The sequence below is a fragment of the Oryzias latipes genome, chromosome 15 (assembly GCF_002234675.1).
Source record: "Oryzias latipes chromosome 15, ASM223467v1".
NCBI classification, from domain to species: Eukaryota; Metazoa; Chordata; class Actinopteri; order Beloniformes; family Adrianichthyidae; genus Oryzias; species Oryzias latipes.
The window spans coordinates 14,418,940-14,439,144 of record NC_019873.2 but is presented as its reverse complement, the minus strand read 5'-3'; the positions used below and the strand labels follow the sequence as shown (position 1 = coordinate 14,439,144).

The window sequence follows — 20,205 nt, the reverse complement described above, 5'->3', positions numbered from 1 at the left end:
ATTTTGTACATTTTAAAACCTGAAGTTATATGAGGAAGTAAGAAAAAAATATATATATGTAAATAATATATGAGCTATATAAAAACACCATCATATTGTATTCACTCTGCAATTTGGGGCACTTTCAAACCCGGATATTCATTTGAAGCTTGGCTTTTGTGCAGTTCTATAATAGACAGCTGTCCTCTCTGATTATCTTTCCAAAAATCTCACTCATTTCCTAATTAAAGTCATGCTCGAACAGTGGCTGACTCCTTTTTATCCATCTCATCTCTGTGCAGACTTCCCTCTGTTGATGTCCCAACCTTCGTGCATTTTTAATGTCATGTTCTATTTGTTACTTCCTTGTTTTGTTACCCTGTCTAGTAATATAAAATAATGTGTACAAATACGCGTGGGAGGGGGATTGCATATTAATGGGGAAATTAAACAATAGGTATAATTAATTTCTCTTCTTTAAGCATTTTTATAGTTAGGCTTTTGTCGTACACATAATACGAATTTTTGATTGCTTATGTGAAAACAGTCAGTTTTAAAACATCTATGGGTGTAGATCATACAGTAAAATTCTGCCACCAAAACTCCTATTCCACAAAATGATGTACGAACATGCCATAATTTATTATATGAGGTTTTGTTCTTTAAAAACGCTCACTTTTTTTTTTTTTTTATTTCTGGTTAAAAAGTCTAAGTTGAAGAAAAAATGCATTTTTTGCTACCCCTCTCAGGAGTCAAACTGCAAATTACTACACCATATGCAATATTGCTTCCGTCGTATAGCAGATGCCATTTTTGACCAAATCGTCTGCATTTTACAGAGTCAGAACAAGCACATAGAAACCATGGAAAGTTGCCTGTGTGGTTGCAGGAACTTGCAGCCCCTAGTCCTCTATCCAAGGACTAACCCGCCTGAATCTGTCTTAGCTTTTGACATAAGATTAAAGCAGGCATGTCTGGGGTGGCACAACAGTATACCGTAACTTAAAGGAAAGTTGGGTTGGGGTGGGGGGGCAATAAATAAAATTGATATGTTTGTCTGTTTAAGATGGAACAGTCAGATGAGATGATATTTCTGAACTAATGTCAGCTTAATGGAAAGGAACTAAATTATATTCCAGCCCCAACACAGCATCACTAATGAAATTAGTATACGACCTTATAAATCTGACAACGCATAAAATGTCAGTGTTTGCACCAGCAAAAATGTGGATACACGTTCAATGATCAGGATCAAGGGATCAAGGGCATAACAGTTGTAAAAAACAAAAACAAAAAACAGAGTACTGAGGACAGTCTGGACAATCAGAAACAAAAATAACATCAATATTGGCATTTACAATTGGAATTGTATATAAATGGCTTTTATTTTTATTTTGAGACCGTCTGATAGCTGTGGGGAGGAATAAACAACAGTGGCTCTATTTCTTATGATGGGGGTGTGACAGTCTGTTGTAGAATATGTTGCTCAGCCTCCACGGTATGGTGAAGGAGCTAGAAGAGACTATCCATGAAGGATGACGGTTTCACCAGCATCCTTCTTCCTGCTAACTCCTCTCTGGTGTCCAGTGTGCAGACCAGGACAGGCAGCTCTCTTAAATAACTTTTAATTTCTCTTCCTGTCCCTTTTACTGCCCCCCATCCCCAACACACACATACTGGAGTGTTTAGAATTCCTGAAAGACATCATGGTCAACTTCTAATTTAATCACAATGACTGAATACAGTATTGTTAGTTAGGGTGAATATAGAGAAGTTGGTGTATTTCAATGTGGGTGTCTGTCTGTTAAGTGATAAAATAAACCAAATTTCTCTTTTGTTCATCTTTCGCTATGCTATCTGTGCTTGTAAGTAACTGGAATAGAGGCCCCTCATTGAAATCAAGATATTTCATGTCCAGGGGCCAAACCTTCTCTAAAATAAATGACTTACATACATGTAAAACAAAAAATGCACTTAGTTAAATTCCTCAGAGGTCCATTCATTTGTCATGTTACAGTCTATTTTATAATCAGGAAAGTATCTGTTTGACAGTATTTTTTTTATGTTTGTTAATGAAGGTGTGTCTGTTCTGTTGGTGTGAGTGGAGGTGTTTGTTTTACCTTACCCTGCCTGTCTGTGAGGTGAGGGCTAAGCGGTGACTGGGTGAACCAGTGCGCATGTCTGCAGAGCTGTAATCAGCTGAGAGCTTCCTGCACCTGTCGCTGCTCAGATCCGGTGAGTCCAGTCGCGGTTTGAAGCCTCCCTTCTGTGACACGCTCGTCTCAACCCTGGAAACCGTGTTGCCAGATTTGTGAGAAACCAGCATTTTAGGCCCTTGCATTACTGGCTCCAATGCGCCAACTGACGGGGGATAGAGCAAACCGGATCTGGTTTCCGTGAGGAACACAAGGATCAACCGGAACGGATTTCATAGCAGGGCTGTAACCAACTGAAGAAGATGAGGTTTGGGTGTTTATTTATGCAGTGTGATGTCGGGAGGTTGGGGGACATCTCGTGGTGATTTTTCTTTACCACATGGCAGCTGATCTTTGCCGCTCCTGCTTGAAGCCGCACGCGGCAGGTTTGTGACCAGAAGCGCGGCCCCTTCCTCCTAGTTCTTCCACATCCAGAGGATTGACGGCCGGCCTGACATCATTGGCGATCTCTTTGGGAATGAATCATCGCTTTCTCCAAAGGGGAGTTCAGCGATGCTGACACTGTCGCTGCACCCGTAAACACCACCGCGCGCGCGGACAGAAAAACACCCAGCGCGGCCACAGACATTCTCTCTAGTCTCACCATTAAGCATTTGGAGTCCAATTGGAGCAAGGATGGAGGAAATCCTGCGAAAGCTGCAGAAAGACGCGTCCGGGCACAAGCACAAAGGCATCCGCGACGCCTGCGTGCACGCCTGCGGTGAGTGTGCGTCAGTCCTGAGGCGCTCCGGATGCTGGATCTATGATCTACCTGCTGCTGCTTAGGAGCCACAGCTGCTACAGAACCTCATGTTATAGAAACCATCCACCTTCCATATAGGAACAATCGATACGTTTAAAGAAGCTAAAAAAAGTGTTATTGTACCAAAGGAGGGCTTTTTAGATTTATATATCATTTTTTTACACCAAACACCAGCTGTATGTTTAACTATATTCAGAATATACATGTCGCAAAATCAATAAAAAGAAACAGTTCACTTAAGTATGAAATTACTTTTTCTTAATAGAAATATATAAACTCCAATGTAATGTATAGATAAAGTTGTACAGTCTTTCTTTATATAGTATTTCCACTCTTGCATTTGTTTCTTCCACTTGTATAGAAAGAAGGATGTGATAAAAGCAGGTTTATATGTGGTCTTATCCCATTATGCATCCCATTTATTTGTAATACAGTAGCTCTGCTTACTGTGCAGATTTTTTTGTTATTGAATGACTGTGTAGAATTTGTAAGACAGGTTGAAAATGCTTAACAGCTGTCTGAAATTTAGCTGACTCATAAGTGCACCCTTAGGGACCTTAGAAAAAAAAAAAGCTCAGCTCAATATATGGGGATGCCGGTTCTGTAGAGAACAGTTTCCTTATTGACAAGACGCTAAATCAGAATCAGTCTGCAGAAAAGCTTTTGCTTCAAAAGCTCTGTGATGCCACGTTGGCTGGTAGCTGCAAGGGTTTCCTGTCAGACGTCATGGACACCAGATCAGTAATAAGAGGTGTGATGTGCCGCCCTGACCTTTCAGCGCAGGGAGACTGGAGGTAGATGATGATGATGATGATGATGGGTTCAGGCTGTGCTGATGGAGAATCAAACACTCTTTCACAGAAACTCGGCACCAAGACCGGTGTAAATTCTGCTGGGTGTGTCTAAAGTGGAGACCCTTTGAAGCCTCACATCCAACCTCATTTTTATGCTACTCTGAATGTTGATAATGCTGGAAAAGTCTCTTATCAGTGGAGTGGCACATTGGCAGGCTTGTTCTTTATCTTTCAAACTACACCTGGACTCACCCTGACTTTAGTCTGAGTGCATTGTGCAACAAAGGGGTGACTTTTGCCTCACCCTGAGAGGAGGACTGAACTGTAAATTGTTGGTTTTTCATGAAAAACATTACATGCAGTCAGTCATGCTTTCTTTTGAACGAAATTGTAAACTTAACAAGTTAACTTTATAGAAAATAATATCCTTTTTTAGCCACTAAAGTACATTGTTTGTACAAAATTTAACAGCTCATGTAAATTACTCCCATATTAAAGTTTATCATACTTTTTATGTGAGGAGGAAGGAGATTTAGGTGCAACAGTAAGTCTGTTGACTTAAAAAAAACCGCTTTTTGTGGAGCAACAACATTTTCTAGAATTAAAATGTGCAACATATTACTAATAAAGCCTTTTAAATTGATAATTCCTATTGAAATGAAGCTTTTTGTATGTTAAATTTAAAAATGTCAGGTTAATCGTTCCTATTTTTTATAGCCCTGGCTATATTTTTTTGAAAAGTCTATACTTTAATAATTTGGGGGTTTCCACTAAGAAAAGTCTCTGTAATTGTTCTTAAAACAGAATGGTTCTCCTGTTTTGTGTGTTGCAGTTGCTCGTTTTGTCACCTTCTTTCATGATCTTTTTTTTCTTTTTTGGAAACTACAGAGACTCTGGAGTCTCAGAGAGGATCAAGTAAAATTTCTTCTTCTCAACTTCGGTGAGTTCAACCATTTTATTCCCACTATAGATCTCATTGGGTTTTGATTGGAAACACATAAATGACTGTGATGATGTGGAATACTTTCTGTATGCGTCGCCTTCTACCTTCTTGTTTTATGTACCTGTATATGCTAAGGGGAAAAGCATTTATCTTGCCAACTTTCTTCAGTTCAGATATGCTGAGACATCCGAGAAGAAGATTCATCTGATCAGTCACCAAATTGATTCTCTTGCCCATCCTGCACTGGTTGGATGGGATTCTCTGAGTTCCTTGTTTCCATTATTTATTTAATTTTAGTCCAAGTCTCTATAGTGTCCAAAATAGAACTTGTAATGATTATTCATGCCCTGTTTTCTTCACGTCTGGATAACTGTTATGGTCTATTTACTTGGTTTAGGCAAAATGACCTTTACCGCCTCCAGGGTGTTCAGATCTCTGCTGGTCGTCTTTGAACTCAACGCAGCAAAAGTTCACACATTGCTGCAGTTTTAGCAGCACTCCACTGACTCCCAGTTCAGTTTAGAATTCATTTAAACAGTGTAAATCTCTGTGTTCAAGCTCCACATCCTGTGTCCATCACACATTTTAAAAGTAGGGGGTTCGAACATTCCATGTGATGGATTCCTAACTCTGACAGGCTCTCCTTCTGTTCCTATTCTTCATTTACTCACCAAAAGCTGTAAATAAAGCAGTTTATTCATTCAAGGTTCATATTTCATACTGTGGGGTTTTGTGTTGGTAAGTTTTTGTAATTTTATCTTTATTTTATTTCTTGTTTTGTCCTGTTTTTGTGTAGTTTTTACCTGATGTGTAGGACTTTTGAACCGAATTGCCCGTACTTGCAACAAATACAAGTACAGGTACAACAATATCGGTCTGCTTCTATGGGGAGAAAAGACATGAGGAGAATCATTAACAGCCAAAAGAAAAAGCATAAATGTCCAGTCTGCTCTCACTGGTTTCTTTGATCCTTTTTGAATAAACTGAATAAACTTTGCTTGCTTGAACAGCAACAGTAAAATTCAAATTTATTCAAATGATCCAACAATTGCAGCATGTTCACAGTAAATGTTGCACTTAAGCTCTCAGCTCACACTTCACTTCTGTTATTTCAATTCCTGGGTTGAATTTTAGCATTTTTTTTTGCTGTCTAATGATCATTTTTAAAATAATAGTAATATAAAGTTGTGAATTACTATAACTTTTTTTTCAAACTTTGCTTTAACTTCTTTGGGTGCATTTTAAAACAATATTTTTACATCCTTTTTAGATTTGTAGTAAGGAATTAAATTACAAATCTAGTTTTTATCTTGTCTAAATGAGTTCTTATTTGCTTTTGCAAATGACTACTGAAAGCAAAACCAGCAAATGAGTAGTTTCTATTTTGGCCTCTGTCAGACTCCGTTATCCCTGATCTGCTGCAAATGTCCCATTTTTCCATGTCGGAAAGAATCTTACAAAGAATCTCTGTGGTCAGTGGAAGATGAGGACAGGCGCTCATATAAATCGACGCTGCCTCAGCTGTGATTTGATATCTCTTAGTTCAGTCTTATGAATCATCTCTAAGAAGAGATCAGCTGGGCTGAAGATGTCCTTTTCTCTGCTTACTTTTCTAGAATCCAGATTTGCAGTAAGCACCTCCATGGTTAAAAAGTAAAGCCTGCACATTTGAAAACAATTTAGTTTTATTTATTATTGCTTTTTGCTTGGATTTCCTAATTCTTTTAACCCATTTAAGCCATATTTTTGTTGTTGAAGAAAATAATTCCACGAAGGTTGTTTTTGTAATTGTATAAAATGTGATGATGTCAGAGCAGATCAAGGTTGACTTATCACTGAAATAAGACCTGAAAAACGATCTCTAGAAATGTTGGACACCCTGAACTGTTCTGTCATTGACGGCATTGATTCGTTTTTTTTTTCCTCTTCAGCGAGCGCTGCCTGCTGCCTCTTCAGATGGCTCTTGAATCAAAAAACACCAAGCTGGGCCAGGCTGCACTTGCTGGGATGCAGGTACTTGAAAATGCAACCCAACTCTTAAAAAAAAAAAAAAAAAAAAAAAAAAAAAAAAGGTCTTTGTTCCGAGCGTTTCCCTTTAAAGCTCAGTCTGAGGTGGAAACTGACTCTGTGTTTCTGTCCAATCAGAAGGTCCTGTGTGACGACAGGTTCATGGGGGGTGTTGCTGTGGAGACGGAGGTCCTGGAGAAACAGATGCTCAGCCAGATGTTAGAGGCCATCAGGGTCACCCCTTCTCTCCATGAAGATTTACAGGTGGAAGTAATGAAGGTAAACTTGCTCAACTCTTATTAAATAAAAATGTGCATTTTATTGGTCATTCCCCATGCTAACGGTGGCTTGGTTTTTTTCTTCTTCTGGGAATTATACTCTGCCAGAAGCATTAATGTCACATATTTGGCACTTTTTATGTTTGCCTATTGTGAATGTTGGCGTTTTCCAGACTCACTGAACTCATGACCTGCAGCTTTTGCTAGAGCACTTTGCAATGTGAAGTGGCCATGAGGAGGAGTATTTAGTAGTGTTTTTCATATATTTAATGCAGGACAAAATATTTTATAGACTAAAAGAAAAAACAGGTGGATAGTTGCTTGGATAAGCATAATCTCTTTCAAATGTGGCTTACAACTGGAGCAGTACTGGATTTATACAGGGAGTTACGGTAACTGTAATTCAAGATCAAGCACATTATGAAAACATTTCTACATTTTTAACAGAACAGATTGGTTGTTTTTACAAAATAGAGTGGGCTGTAATAAGATTGAATCTCTTTTCTGGGTTTGCAGGTCCTGCTGTGCATCACTTACTCACCAAATTTTGACATCAGTGGAAACTCCATCCTGCGGATCGCTCAGGTAGAACAACTGGAGTGCCTTCATTTTCTTCAGATGTTTTAGACTTTTAGTAGAGCAAAAAAAAACAACAACATTTTCACCAGTTTTGAAAAGTAGCAATTCTTATGTCTTATGAAGCTTCCATTGGATGTTTTATAGATTTGACATCCAGCTGTTTACATTTATTCACCAGATGTTCATAGTATCGGCTATAGTTTTCAGTTTAAGCTGACCTCTTACAATGTTCCCCGGTGAAAGCATTTAAAGACTGAAGTGGATGGGACTAAGCACTGAGCCCTGTGGTACACCATGACTGACTGCTCTATATAGACAAACTACTTGGTTGTCTAGAAAGAGCAACACAAAAACTGAAATTGCCACCAACTGACATGTTTTTGGGCCTCCATTGTGGAACAGGAACGATAGTCTGATAAAATGCAGTTTTAGGCTAGAGTCCTGTTTGAATGGTCCCTCTGGTCAAAAATGAAAAGACCTTTTTTTTTTTTTTTACTGATGTGTATCCAACAAATTCCTATTAGTGATGTCAGTGTGGTCACTTTGGAAAATTGTTGAACACATGACAGTGCTGGAGAGGTTTACAGAACTGTTATTTACACATAATATTTAATCATGACATCAGGACAGCAGAAGCCCCTGGAGGCAGGTGATGTTTGATGTCCATTAGCAGCTCATAAACTCGAGTTAATGCGCCTGGCCATCTGGTGTGTGTGCTTGTGTTAGATCATAACTCAGAGTGACTGAAAAGGTTGTCAGCAACACTCCATTATTAGTAAAACCCTATCCCATGCAGACATACACAAAGATTAAGTCAGCTTCATTCAATGATAGATTGAAGTTTGTATTTATAAGTCAAGTCTTTGCAATTGAATCATCTGTTAGATAATTTGCGCATCCTAAAATTTGTTCTCAGAATTTGTAAAATGTTGCCAACATATAGAACAAGATTGCTAAAGAGGTTACTTTAACTTAAAAAAATAGCTTAAAGCTGTTCATTACATTCTTACCTGAAGCTTTGGGGTTCGATGATGGAGAATGGATTTATTCTGATCAATCAGGATTAGGTGGTGTGATATGTTCCAGCAGCTGGTGTGATTTCTTTTTTAATGTTTTTAATCTAACCAAGATTGACTGATTTGCCTGTATTTTTGGCATCTTTGAGGATCTGGAGTTGGGAATAAACTAATTAAGCCACTGAGACATTCCAGAATGTTTAGTTTTTTCCTCTCATTGTGGCCTATACCTTGACTTCCGTAAAACATGATCGCTACGATCTTAACAAATCGGTTTTCAATCTTTCCTAAACCAAATCTGCTTTAATAAATGATCCACCGAAAGATTGAGTTTTTTTCGTTTTTGTACTCAGTTTCCACTTTAATGATCTTTTCATTTTGCTGTTTTTGTTGTAACCTCCAGGTTGAATGTGAGCTCTGAGTATCAATAAATTCTAGTGAGAAGCTACTTACTTTCACCTCTTCACCACCTTAACCACTTCCAGCCTTTGTAGCACTTAATGAAAAATGTGAACATTGGTATAGAAGGGAACCATTTTTCTTTTGGTCTGTGTATGTCGAATAGTTCAGATGTTCATGCTGTGATCTTTGGTGTAAGTGGAAACAGTGATGACGCATCACTTTACTCTCCCTGTTCCTCAGACATCACTATGGCAACCTGTTGCGCCATGGAAGCTTCACACGTATCTCCCTGACACATCTCGGTCTGGAATTCGTTTTCCAAGCCGTGCGTCACGACGGCTCCGTTTTTAAGATGTAGACACAGGAAAAGCTCCTCCTCTGACAGAGGTTTGCATGTTTCTGTGTGTACAGGTTTGTATCGAGACCTACATGTCCAGCTGTCACCAGCGCAGCATCAACACTGCCGTGAGAGCCACGCTAAGCCAGATACTCGGAGACATGGCGCTGCAGCTGCGGCACAGGCAGGAGGTCAGTCAGGACATGCAGACACAAAAGTAGTAAAACAAAAAAGTTTTTTTTGAAAATACTATGTCAAATTTAAAAAACCCATAAACATTTTTTTAATTTAAAATTTGTTTTCAGAAAAACAAATGCTGTTCTTTTAGTTTATTGCATGAGTTCATAATGTTTCTAATAAAACTTTGACTTTTTTCAGTTAACACAAAATCCATTCAGAATGGTTCCCCAGAGTGTACATGCAGCTCTATTTATTAGACAATAACACTCTACCTGGCAAACCTTTTTTGTGACGTGTTCTCATTGGTTTGGGAGACAAAGTTTGACTTTCGAAAGTCAAACTTTCTGCCATGTTCTCCCCAGGGAGCTGAAGGAGATGAGGCCACGGCCCCCCCTCTGCAGAAAAGAGGTATGCCCTTTCTTTCACTTTGCAACTGACAAACACACAAGCCAGGATGTCCTCTTCCTTCTTTACCACCTTGGTTTGGTGCAGGATTGTCTCCTTTGAGCTCAGTTTCTGTCAGTCTGCCCCAGGGCAGCTGTGGCTACATCAGTAGTTCCCATCACCAAGTATGAATGAGGAGTGAATGAATAATGGACACATTATGAGCCCTTTGAGCGTCTTGAAAAACACAAATAAATCTAATCCTTTATTATTATTATTATTAGTACGAGTGGGGGAGAGCTCAATTATTGAAACATAGAACCAAAGTCTCTGATATGTAATGTTATTAAGCAGAAATCTGCATCTTTCATATTCCCTAAACAGCCCGCAAAGACTTCTTGGAAGCATCATAAATACACCAAAATGGGGGGGAAAAGCAATGATTTGTTCTTTAGCGCCATCTTTAGACTTGAAATTAGAGGAGGAAAATTTAAAACAATCACATTTTGGTTTCTTGTAGTTAATTTGTTATATACAATTTTTGTGAGAGCTCGTAAGGAAAATGTAACTTTTCCTTAATTTTAGTACACAACACAAAATACTGACAAGTGTCTGTTGGAGGACAAATTACCGCTGGATTGACTATTCTCTGGGCTAAAGTGAAGATAGATGCTTCTTCTGGCAGTCAGCCAAACTGACTCTCACTGAAGGGTGATTCATTTCATCTCTAAAAAGTGGAACAAGACAGACAAGGAGAACTAATTGCTTTTTTATTATCTGAAATTCAGTTTGAGTTAAGCATTGACCTTGTTGGACTGTGCGTTTGCAGATATTTCTCCCACCAGCCAGGCTTTGTGTGAAGATGTGGTGATGGTTTTGACAGTCTTTTGTGAAAAACTGGAGTCGGTAGACAGGTGAGTTTCCAAATTTCATTCAATGTAGAACTCATTTTACTTGATCTTATTTTCTTGTCATAAAAGTAATACTTTATCTTTTTTGGTTTAAAAAAAGGGAGTTTTGCTGTATAAAACCTCCTAAGCTGACCCAAGATCATCATCTGACATTTTTATTTTCTTTTGCTACACATTAGCTGTCAGATGATGCTGACATTGTTCTTTTTTTTCTTCTTTTTTTGTTTTTCAGTGAAAACCAGTTGCTGCAGCTGCTTTACCTGGAGTGCATCCTCTCTATGCTCAGCAGCTGTCCTCCCACAATGCACCTGTCCAGAAGCTTCACTGATCTTGTGTGGTAAGATTGTGCGATTGATCAATAATTCTTCCTAAATTGTGATTTAAATCTAAGTAATCATGTAAACATTTAAAAAAGGACTCTTCGTTGTCTTATTAATATTTGCCGTACTTTGTAGAGTATGTATTGATCATTAGAATAAGAAAAGAAAAAAATAACTTTTTTCACAGGAACAAAAATGTATTACTCTCTGTGAACCTAACTGATAATCCAGGCCGTTTATTAAAATATTTAACTTATTATTAAATTTTCAGGGTTATTTATATTTAAATATCTCTTTAAGAGCATAAAAACTAACACTATTACTCCTCCTAGGAAGCAGCTGTGTCCATCCCTGGTGGCTATCATGGGCAATCCTGTCAATGACAAAACCATCACCTCTCATCACAGCCTGGGAGCACCAGATCGAGATCGGCTCTCAGAGAGATTCAGTCAAGGTAGCGGAAAAAAGACTAGAAACCCTGAAGATTTCCTGCTAGTACCTGCTGGTTATAAGGTCTGCAACAACAGACAGTTTTCATTTTACTGACTGTATAGCTACAATAACGTTTTCTTGTTGCTATAATGAAGTAGAAAAAGAGGGGACACGCACATTCATCAGTCAATTAAGTCTGCGCCCCTAAATAGTATTCCCACTCTCGGAAAAAAGAGTAAAAAGCGATCATGTCAGCCATCTTGCAGCCTTTATTCTGTTAATAATAAATGCACCGGTCTTTTCCATACAATGCAGTATAGCAAAGTAGATCCTAGATCTCTGAGTCTGAAAAGCTAACTCAGTTTCATGTCTTCCAAATGATATCCTCTTGTCTCAGTCATTCCTGGAATTTCCCTCAAAAAAGTATTGCAATCTTTGGGAATCAGGCTCCTCCTTTGTGGAATCAACTCATTTTCTGGATGCAGATACAATCTTTATCCTTAAAGTTCCACTCTGATCATCTTTTTATAAAAAGAGTTCCCGCTGGTCTTTTAATTATGATTATGCCGTTAAAGGCAAAATTAAAAAAAACGGTGTTGGTTTCTGCAGAGCGGCTGGAGTATGTTAGAAATTCACTTCTGAGCTGTGGGTGGGATCATTGGCATCTAACATTAGTTGTGCAACAAAAATGGCGAGTAATATTGGAGCTATCCAGCCGAACAGTTTGGAACACAATTTTCATAGGAGTGGGTCTTTAAAGCTTGCTTTAGTTTCGGAAGACATGGCTTCCTTAAGTTTTAGGGTTTGTTTTATGGTTATATAAGGGCAGATTTTTAATCACTCACCTCAAATTTAGAGGAACAAAAAAGGCAAGGGGTTTAAAGAAAGACAATGATTTCTTGTGGTTAAGTATGTATACACACAACCCACCTGCAATAAGTGGCAAGGACTATAACATCATGATTAATAAAGATTGATGGGTTTATGTAGCACTTTGAGACAACATTAGTTGTAAACTGACACAAATTGGATTAAATTGAATTTGTCTGACTTTTTTTCTCCTCCCCCAGGGCTTGGTCATGAGGTGGACACTCCGACTGGAGGAGTATTGGATCAGGGCAGAGGATCTGGCTGCTCCTCCAGTGCGCCCGCCAGGATTGCTCCTGTGGTGCGAACAGTTTGTTACATCGCAGCCGAACTGGTTCGACTGGTGAGCTGCGTGGAGTCGATGAAGCCAGTGCTGCAGTCGCTCTATCACAGGATCCTGCTATATCCACCCCCTCAGCACCGAACTGAGGCAATCCGCATCATGAAAGAGGTGGGATAAGAGATTTCTTTTTCTTTTTTCATATTTATCTTACTACTTTATTCCCCTTCTCTCAAACAAATAATTGTTGTTAGCTGAAGTATAATCAGTACATATGTCACATGTTATGTATAAAAAATTTTTGGGATCTCTGCATCTGGTTTTTGGGTTAGATTCTGGGCAGTCCGCAGAGACTCTACGATCTGGCCGGGCCTTGTGTGGCAGAACCTGATACCAGAAAACGCTCATTCTCTAAGAGAAAATCCCACCTGGACCTGCTAAAGCTGTGAGCAACTCTCTGTGCTTTAGTTGAACCAAAACTCCTTTGCAAAAAAGTTAAATATAAATTTAGAAATAATGCGAATTGTGAATTCTGACTTAGTATTTCTTTGGTGTGTCAGAGTGATGGACGGGATGACAGAGGCTTGTATGAAGGGAGGCATCGAGGCGTGTTACTCCTCTGTGTCCTGTGCCTGTGCACTCCTTGGAGCTCTAGATGAACTGTCGCAGGGACGGAGCATTCAGCCGGAGCAGGTATGACAACACTGTGAAGCCAAAGCAATTGGCTTTATTTTTTTGCATAAAGTTACATTTTCTTCTGGAACATATGGCTTTTTATGCCATTTTTATACTGCAAATAATGTGACTATTTTGTTCAAATATGCAGCAACTTTTATTTTAATTCAGAAGCACAAATAGCCAGAAAACCTATTTACGTATCTAAATCCGCTCAGGGAGTATGATATGATGTTTAACCGCAGAATGAGTTGCACTAAGCCACATGCAGTAAATGCCACAGCTGTTTGTTGCTGCAGGCTCGGCTCATCCTCAGACGGCTGGATGACCTCAGAGATGGATCAGAGTCGACACGCGAGTCAATGGAGATCAATGAAGCTGACTTCAGGTGGCAGAGACACATCCTGTCCTCAGAGCAGCCCCCATGGGATCCCAGCTCTTCTTTTGCCAGTGTGGCCGCTGCGGGGGCAACTGAATGTAGCCCTGATATCAGCATCAGCATCACCACAGAAACAGGCCAAACCACCTTAGATGTAGAAATGGGAGATCTGGGCCTCCATCAAGGTCCCACAACTCCAGAAGAATGTGAAGAGGACACTCGCCTCCCCTCGCCCATTTCTTTTGGTTGTCAAGAGGTGTCCAAATGCGAACCGAGCCTTGGATTGGATCAGAGAAAAAAAACGGAGAAAGATGTCACACTGGGGCCTGACGGACCAGGAGGGAGAGAAAGAGGCCATGGGGAAAGAGGAGGTGCAGTTCCTCCAGATGTGGTGCAGAGGAGTCACACACTTGTCTTCCCTGACATCACAAACTTTTTGTCTGTGGAGACCAGAACTAAGTCCCATCATGGAGGGGGTTCACGATATAGCGAGAGCAACTTTAGGTACAAATGACGCTTAATTTTCTAAACAGGCATTGTTTTTGCAGTTCTGTAACTTTTTGTTACACTATATATATTTAATCACTTGATTTGAACAATAACCCTCTTTTATTTTTGTATGTGTTGTATTTAAAAACGTTGTGTATCTCAACCCTTCCATCAGCATGGAGGAGCAGGACCTGTCCCGGACAGAGTTTGACTCATGCGATCAGTACTCCATGGCTGCTGAGAAAGACTCCGGTCGATCCGATGTGTCGGACATCGGTTCTGACAACGTTTCACTGGCCGATGAGGAGCAGCAGACGCCTCGGGACTGCCCCGGCCACCGCTCCCTGCGCACCGCAGCCCTGTCCCTCAAACTGTTCCGTAGCCAGGAGGCGGACCAGCAGAGTGCCAAGCTGTTTGTTCAGTCTCTGTCTGCCCTTTTACCCAGGCTGCTGGGTCTGACCAGCACCGCTGAGGTGGACCTGTCGCTGCAGAATTTCTCCTCCAACTTCTGCTCTGGACTGCAGGCTGGTAAGAGACGAGCAGACAGCACCAGCTGCTCATCAATGTACAAACTAATAAGGACCTTTTGCTTAGGTAGTCGAGGTAGCTGTGGTTTTTGATCATATAACTAATCTTTAATAAAAAGTCACTTTTCCTTTGTCCTCAATTTTTTTGTCTCTTTAGGCTTTCTTTTCATTTTGCCTTGTCATGGTTTAGTCATTTTTCCACCAGCACATCCACCTCATCAATTTGGCACTTTTTTCCCCCTGATTTCTCTTTTTGTCTTTCTCCTTTTGGTTTCATTATTGAAAAACATAAAATGACTAATCACTATCCTGCTGTGGATTGCTTATCAAAATATCTTATTACGTCTCTGTTTTTACTCTCTGTTTTCTTCAGGTGGGATTCACTCTCCAGGTTTTGAGGCGAGTGACTCTCTGAGCTGTCAGTCCCTGATGAACGCAGACGGCCTTTACCTGGTGTCCTACCACGCTCTGCTGCTCAACCTTAAGCTCTGCTGCTGTGACTACTACAGACACAGAGCACTCATACCTGTCCTCAATCTGGTGAGCCAAAGTCTAAATCAAATCCTTCCAATCCCTGAATATGAGGAAAGCTACAACACTTTCAGTGTCGTTTCTGCTTCTGCAGAAGGACTTTGTGGGACTGATCCAAAGTAGCGGGATCCTTGTAGTTCTGTCTCAGGCCTGGATTGAAGAGCTTTACCACCAGGTGTTGGAGCACAACCTGCTGGCGGAGGCTGGATACTGGGGCTCCCCCGAGGATCACAAGCTGCCCCTCATCACCTTGCTTACAAGTGTGCACACAAGCTAAAATCTCTGTCTTGTTTTAAAATGAGAAAAGATGGGGCCGTTTAAAAAAATATACCCATCAACATTGACAAATTATGTTGGTTACTTAGCAAACCACAAGATAGTGCAAAGGCAGCAGATTTTGAGGTAAAATTAGAAAGTGTGAGAAATACCTGTGTAATACACAGGGACAGGTTATGTGACTGCAAATAAGCTCAGATCATTGTTGTTATCCACAGTGTGTCACATTTGATCTTAACCCAGAAGAACCCCCAAAAAAGTGTGTTTTACCACAAACCAAGTGGACACCAGAATCCATTTCTGATGTGTTTCTGTTACCCTGATGTCACCATGGGTTCTTATGGGTTAAAGTACCCCTTCTTTTGAAATACTTGAGTTTACCTAACCTTTTAAATGAGATAAAGAAAGTCTTAAAGAAAATCAAGTATAGTAAAATCGTATTCTTGATTTCCGTTCTTTGCACTGCATCCTCCGACTTTATCCTTGGCTTTTTTCAGACATTGATGGACTGGGCAGCAGTGCCATTGGAGGTCAGCTGATTAGAAGACCTTCATCCCAGTCCGCACTGGGCTGTGCCAAGAATGGCAGCGACACTGTGACAGCAGGTCAATAACCCTGTGAACTGTTCCAAATTTGCAAAAGTGATTGACATCTCAAAAGATGTGTTTGTAAATTTCAGTGATTTATCTCTATCTAGTGTAAGAGTTTCTGTGTAAACCTCAGGACTAAAACTAGATGCAAATTTGGAAAAACTTGTGTCAATCAAAAGTCCAAAAGTTAAAAAATCATCAGGTCTAACTCCTCTCTTCGTCTTTGTTGTTGCTATGGTTGCAGGCTGATTGAAAAGTAATAAATAGTCTGTACAGGTTCATCTTGTACTGTTTTAAAAATTGTGATCTCAGTGAAAACCAGCTTCTGCAGCTGCTCTGCCTAGAGTGCATCCTGTCTATGCTTGGCAGTTAATTATGAAAACATGTGATCACAAATGAGTTTTACAAACCTTACAATCCTGACAAATCTGCAGTCAGTCAGTTTGTGCTAAAACACATCCATTCCTCTGTTGCAAAGTTTTCATGATGGCAAATCTGATATTGTCAAGCAACAAGAAAACGATCCAAATCACATCAGAGCATCTATAACAATAGCTATTAAAATCACATTAATGGAGGTGCTGAAGTCAAAGTCACTCTTAATCATATATTAAAGAGCAAAGTTCTCCATAATTTGAGGAGACTGTCAAAATGATGACTTTGCTTTTTTGGTTCTAAAGAGATAGGAATTTGTGATTCAGTTCACAACACAACAGATACTTTATGTTGTTAAATATTGCATTTGGAAGGCTCATTTTTTCTCTCTCATCCTTCTGTTGTAATGCTTATTAGAATATATATTAACAAAAGATATAATATATGATGCTTATCACGTGTTTGTACCTCCCATTATTTAAGTAGGTAGAATCATCTTTTTATTTTTATTTTTATTTTTAGGAGCTGTGTTTTCACGCTTCATTCTCACTGGTGTGTGGAAGAACCTGATCGACGTGCTGTCCACGCCACTCACGGGCCGCATGGCGGGCAGCTCCAAGGGCCTGGCCTTCATCCTGGGGGCAGAGGGCCTCAAAGAGCAGAGCCAGAGGGAGAGAGACACCATCTGTCTGAGTTTAGACGGCCTACGCAAAGCAGCGGCGCTCAGCTGCAGCCTCGGTGGGTTACTGTAATCATATCAATGTTGCCACCATAAGAGGAGAGATGATGTAGACTTTCGAAGAAGATTAGTTTCTGAAGGAAGAGACTTAAACGTTGGCTTGATTATCCACCAGTCAAAGCATTTAAGTGGGTCTTTAGAGTTAATAATATTATCTTTGTTAGCACAAAGAATTTACTGCCCTTTGGTGTTTCCAAGCACGGAAATGCGTAACTCCACACAGATTGGAGGTCCAGCAATGTGTTAGAAAGCTCCAGTAAGGGTTTAAAGACCTTTTTGTATACATTAAACAAGAACATCTACCTATAAGTAAATGACCATAAAATATTTTTAGAGTTTTCATTTATCTTCTATTCACAAAATTTGTTAATTGTTTGACATGAAAGACTTGATGAAGCTCAGTGTGTCTGCATGTTGTGTGTCTTTTAGGTGTGGCAGCCAACTGTGCATCAGCTTTAGCCCAGATGGCTGCTGCCTCCTGTGTGCAGGAAGAAAAGGATGAGAAGGAGGCGGGAGATTCTGGAGATGCCATCTCACAAGGTGTTAAAATGACAACAAATTCAGCTGCAACCCATGATCCAAGCACAGGTTTTCACTTAGAAAAATTAGCCAAACATTTTTTACAATGAAACTTCCGTTTGTGTTGCTTTTTAGCAATAAAATGAAGCTTTACTGCCATCTTGTGGCGGTTTGGTGAATCTGCATGTACTTCTTTTTTTTAACATTATGCCAAAAATAAAATTCAGATTTAATAAATGTATTAAGACATTTATTTGTGTTGCTATAAACAAGTAACATACAACTTTGTGTTTTAGAGACAGCTTCGTAATGCTGATCATGCTCTAGTGTTTGTCCTCTGAATATCCATTTTTTTCTAATAAAATTACTAATAAAATATTTTGAGACAGTTTTAGGTTTTGTTAAAGAAAATTATTTCTAAAATCAGCAAGTAACTGATTTCCTCATATTTGATCAGTTCATTAAAACAATCAGGATCCAACTCAGTCTGCTAGTACCTTACTTAGCTCTAACTGTAACTGAAAATCCATGGTTTGGAGGAAAACTCATGCTACCTCACATCACATTTTTCCATGTTTAGGGAAGTTTCCAATTTTTCGTTGTAAATTCCTTCCAAAAAATCAAGCAAATAACTATCTATTCCGCTTAGAATCTAAAATGTTAATCTATGTCTGTGGTCTGCTTTTGTTAAATGTGTTGAGGTTTTTTTCTTGTCATAACAGTTTGTGTTTTGATATTTTTGGGACTTTTTTTGTTTATTTAGTGAAGCATCGTGTTGAGCAGCGACTGGAACAGATGAGTCGTCCTCAGGGAGTCCGCCTGCACACCGCTCATGTGTTGTGTATGGACGCCATCCTAAATGTAGGTCTGGAGATGGGCAGCCACAACCACGACTGCTGGCCACACGTCTTTAGGTACACATATCACCAAAAAAACGGAATTATTGACTATAAACTGAAAAGCTAAAAAATGTACATTTCTTCTAGGGTGACTGAGTACATCAGCTCGCTGGAGCACACCCATTTCAGCGATGGCTCCTTGCAGCCGTCCTCTCTGACCACCATCACCCAGCAGAGCCAGCAGGCAGCTGCCATTGACCAGGGGCTGGAGCTGAGCTGTGAGCCCAGCCCAGAGGCCGCAGAGCTGAGTCTGAGCCAGCCCGTCATCCAACCACTGTCCATCCAGGAGCTGCTGAAGGAGAGCAGCAGGGGAGGACGGGGCCTGGACCTGAAGGGTGGCAGCCTAATGACCGGAACCAGCGCAGCCAAGGCTGTTTGTACGCTTTCAACACAAGCTGACAGGTAGAATATGTGACAAAAATATAAAGGGAAGTCAAATTAAAAATTTCTTTTAAATAAATTTGGGGTGAGAAAAACTAAATACTCTGCAATACTGAAAATACTGCAGTACTGGTTGCCAGTTTATTCTAGTACAAATAAAATATAAGATAATCAGTCATTAGAAGAAATTTCTGCCAAACCACCTGTGTAAATCAGTGTGGCGACCCCTAAAAGGTGATCAACAACATCAACTAATTGGAAGCATTGTCTTAATTAAAAGTGCTGCAACGAAAAAGTCTCTAAGGAAATGTTAAGAAGTAGATTTAGAATAATCTACAAAGGAAGTTATTTTTAAACTTTTGCACTTTTTAACATTATAAGTGAGACAGCTGTGTGTGTAGGGATGCATCGTCGATTCGGGAAGCATAAAATCACAGAGATGAAGGGTGTAGCTTGGGCTGCTGCAACACTAATAAAGCCATTCTGGCCTTTTTTTCTGCTGATCTAAACCCAGTATGGGGCTGCAAAGACTTGCTTTACGCTTTAAAAAATTAATCACTGTTTTGTATTTGTTGTTGTTGTTTTTTTTCAAAATCTTATCTTTGCTTTATACTTTACCCTAACTAAAATTAAACCGATACTATTTAAGTAACTTTTTTTTTCTAAATTACCGTTTAGTTTTTCTTCAGCCAGAGAAAGTCACTGGAGGGAGCCTCATGGGGCTCCTGAGTAGCTGGTTGCAGACCCCTGAGTTGGCACGGTTCAGCAGCCCCGGCGTCACCTTTCATTTGCAGAGCACAGTGAGCAGGAATGAGAGAGTTCAGGAAGAATTATTTCTTTAAGGTTGACCACTCTGTAGGCAAATGTAAGGGCTTTGAGATAGAGCTGGTGGCCACAGGAAGGCGTCACCACTGTTCAGACACTAAGCAAAGCTGACGTGTCATATTTTAAATGACAGTAAATTTTAAATGAGACAGTAAAAAGGAAGCAGTTTTTTGTCATCAAAAAATGCTTTAGCATAAAAGGAAACGGTAAAAGAAAACATGGTGATAAAATTGTACTATATTCCTAATCAAGCTCAATTATCTATTTTATTACGTATTTGAAGTTGTAATTTCTGTTTTAAAGTTTTTTAAATCTTTTTTAAAGGATTTTTTT

The 20,205-nt window shown here is 39.7% G+C and overlaps 1 protein-coding gene across 2 annotated transcripts in view; it reads left to right on the top strand.

The window, feature by feature from the left end:
• The first annotated feature begins 2,055 nt into the window (after positions 1–2,055).
• Positions 2,056–20,205, top strand: part of arfgef3 (ARFGEF family member 3) — a 36,159-nt gene continuing 18,009 nt past the window's right edge. Inside the window, exons 1-22 of one of the 2 annotated variants that reach the window (XM_023963250.1) lie at positions 2,056–2,895; positions 4,620–4,671; positions 6,606–6,687; positions 6,820–6,960; positions 7,476–7,544; positions 9,368–9,484; positions 9,836–9,881; positions 10,687–10,771; positions 11,001–11,105; positions 11,421–11,542; positions 12,591–12,838; positions 13,000–13,112; positions 13,228–13,360; positions 13,642–14,225; positions 14,386–14,738; positions 15,111–15,277; positions 15,363–15,528; positions 16,042–16,149; positions 17,032–17,247; positions 17,678–17,788; positions 18,531–18,681; positions 18,754–19,068. In XM_023963250.1, the coding sequence (XP_023819018.1) occupies positions 2,811–2,895; positions 4,620–4,671; positions 6,606–6,687; positions 6,820–6,960; positions 7,476–7,544; positions 9,368–9,484; positions 9,836–9,881; positions 10,687–10,771; positions 11,001–11,105; positions 11,421–11,542; positions 12,591–12,838; positions 13,000–13,112; positions 13,228–13,360; positions 13,642–14,225; positions 14,386–14,738; positions 15,111–15,277; positions 15,363–15,528; positions 16,042–16,149; positions 17,032–17,247; positions 17,678–17,788; positions 18,531–18,681; positions 18,754–19,068 (3,569 nt within the window). In that variant the 5' untranslated portion in view covers positions 2,056–2,810. The remainder of the gene's footprint in view (positions 2,896–4,619; positions 4,672–6,605; positions 6,688–6,819; positions 6,961–7,475; positions 7,545–9,367; positions 9,485–9,835; positions 9,882–10,686; positions 10,772–11,000; positions 11,106–11,420; positions 11,543–12,590; positions 12,839–12,999; positions 13,113–13,227; positions 13,361–13,641; positions 14,226–14,385; positions 14,739–15,110; positions 15,278–15,362; positions 15,529–16,041; positions 16,150–17,031; positions 17,248–17,677; positions 17,789–18,530; positions 18,682–18,753; positions 19,069–20,205) is intronic. The other variant, XM_023963249.1, reaches the window with a different exon arrangement.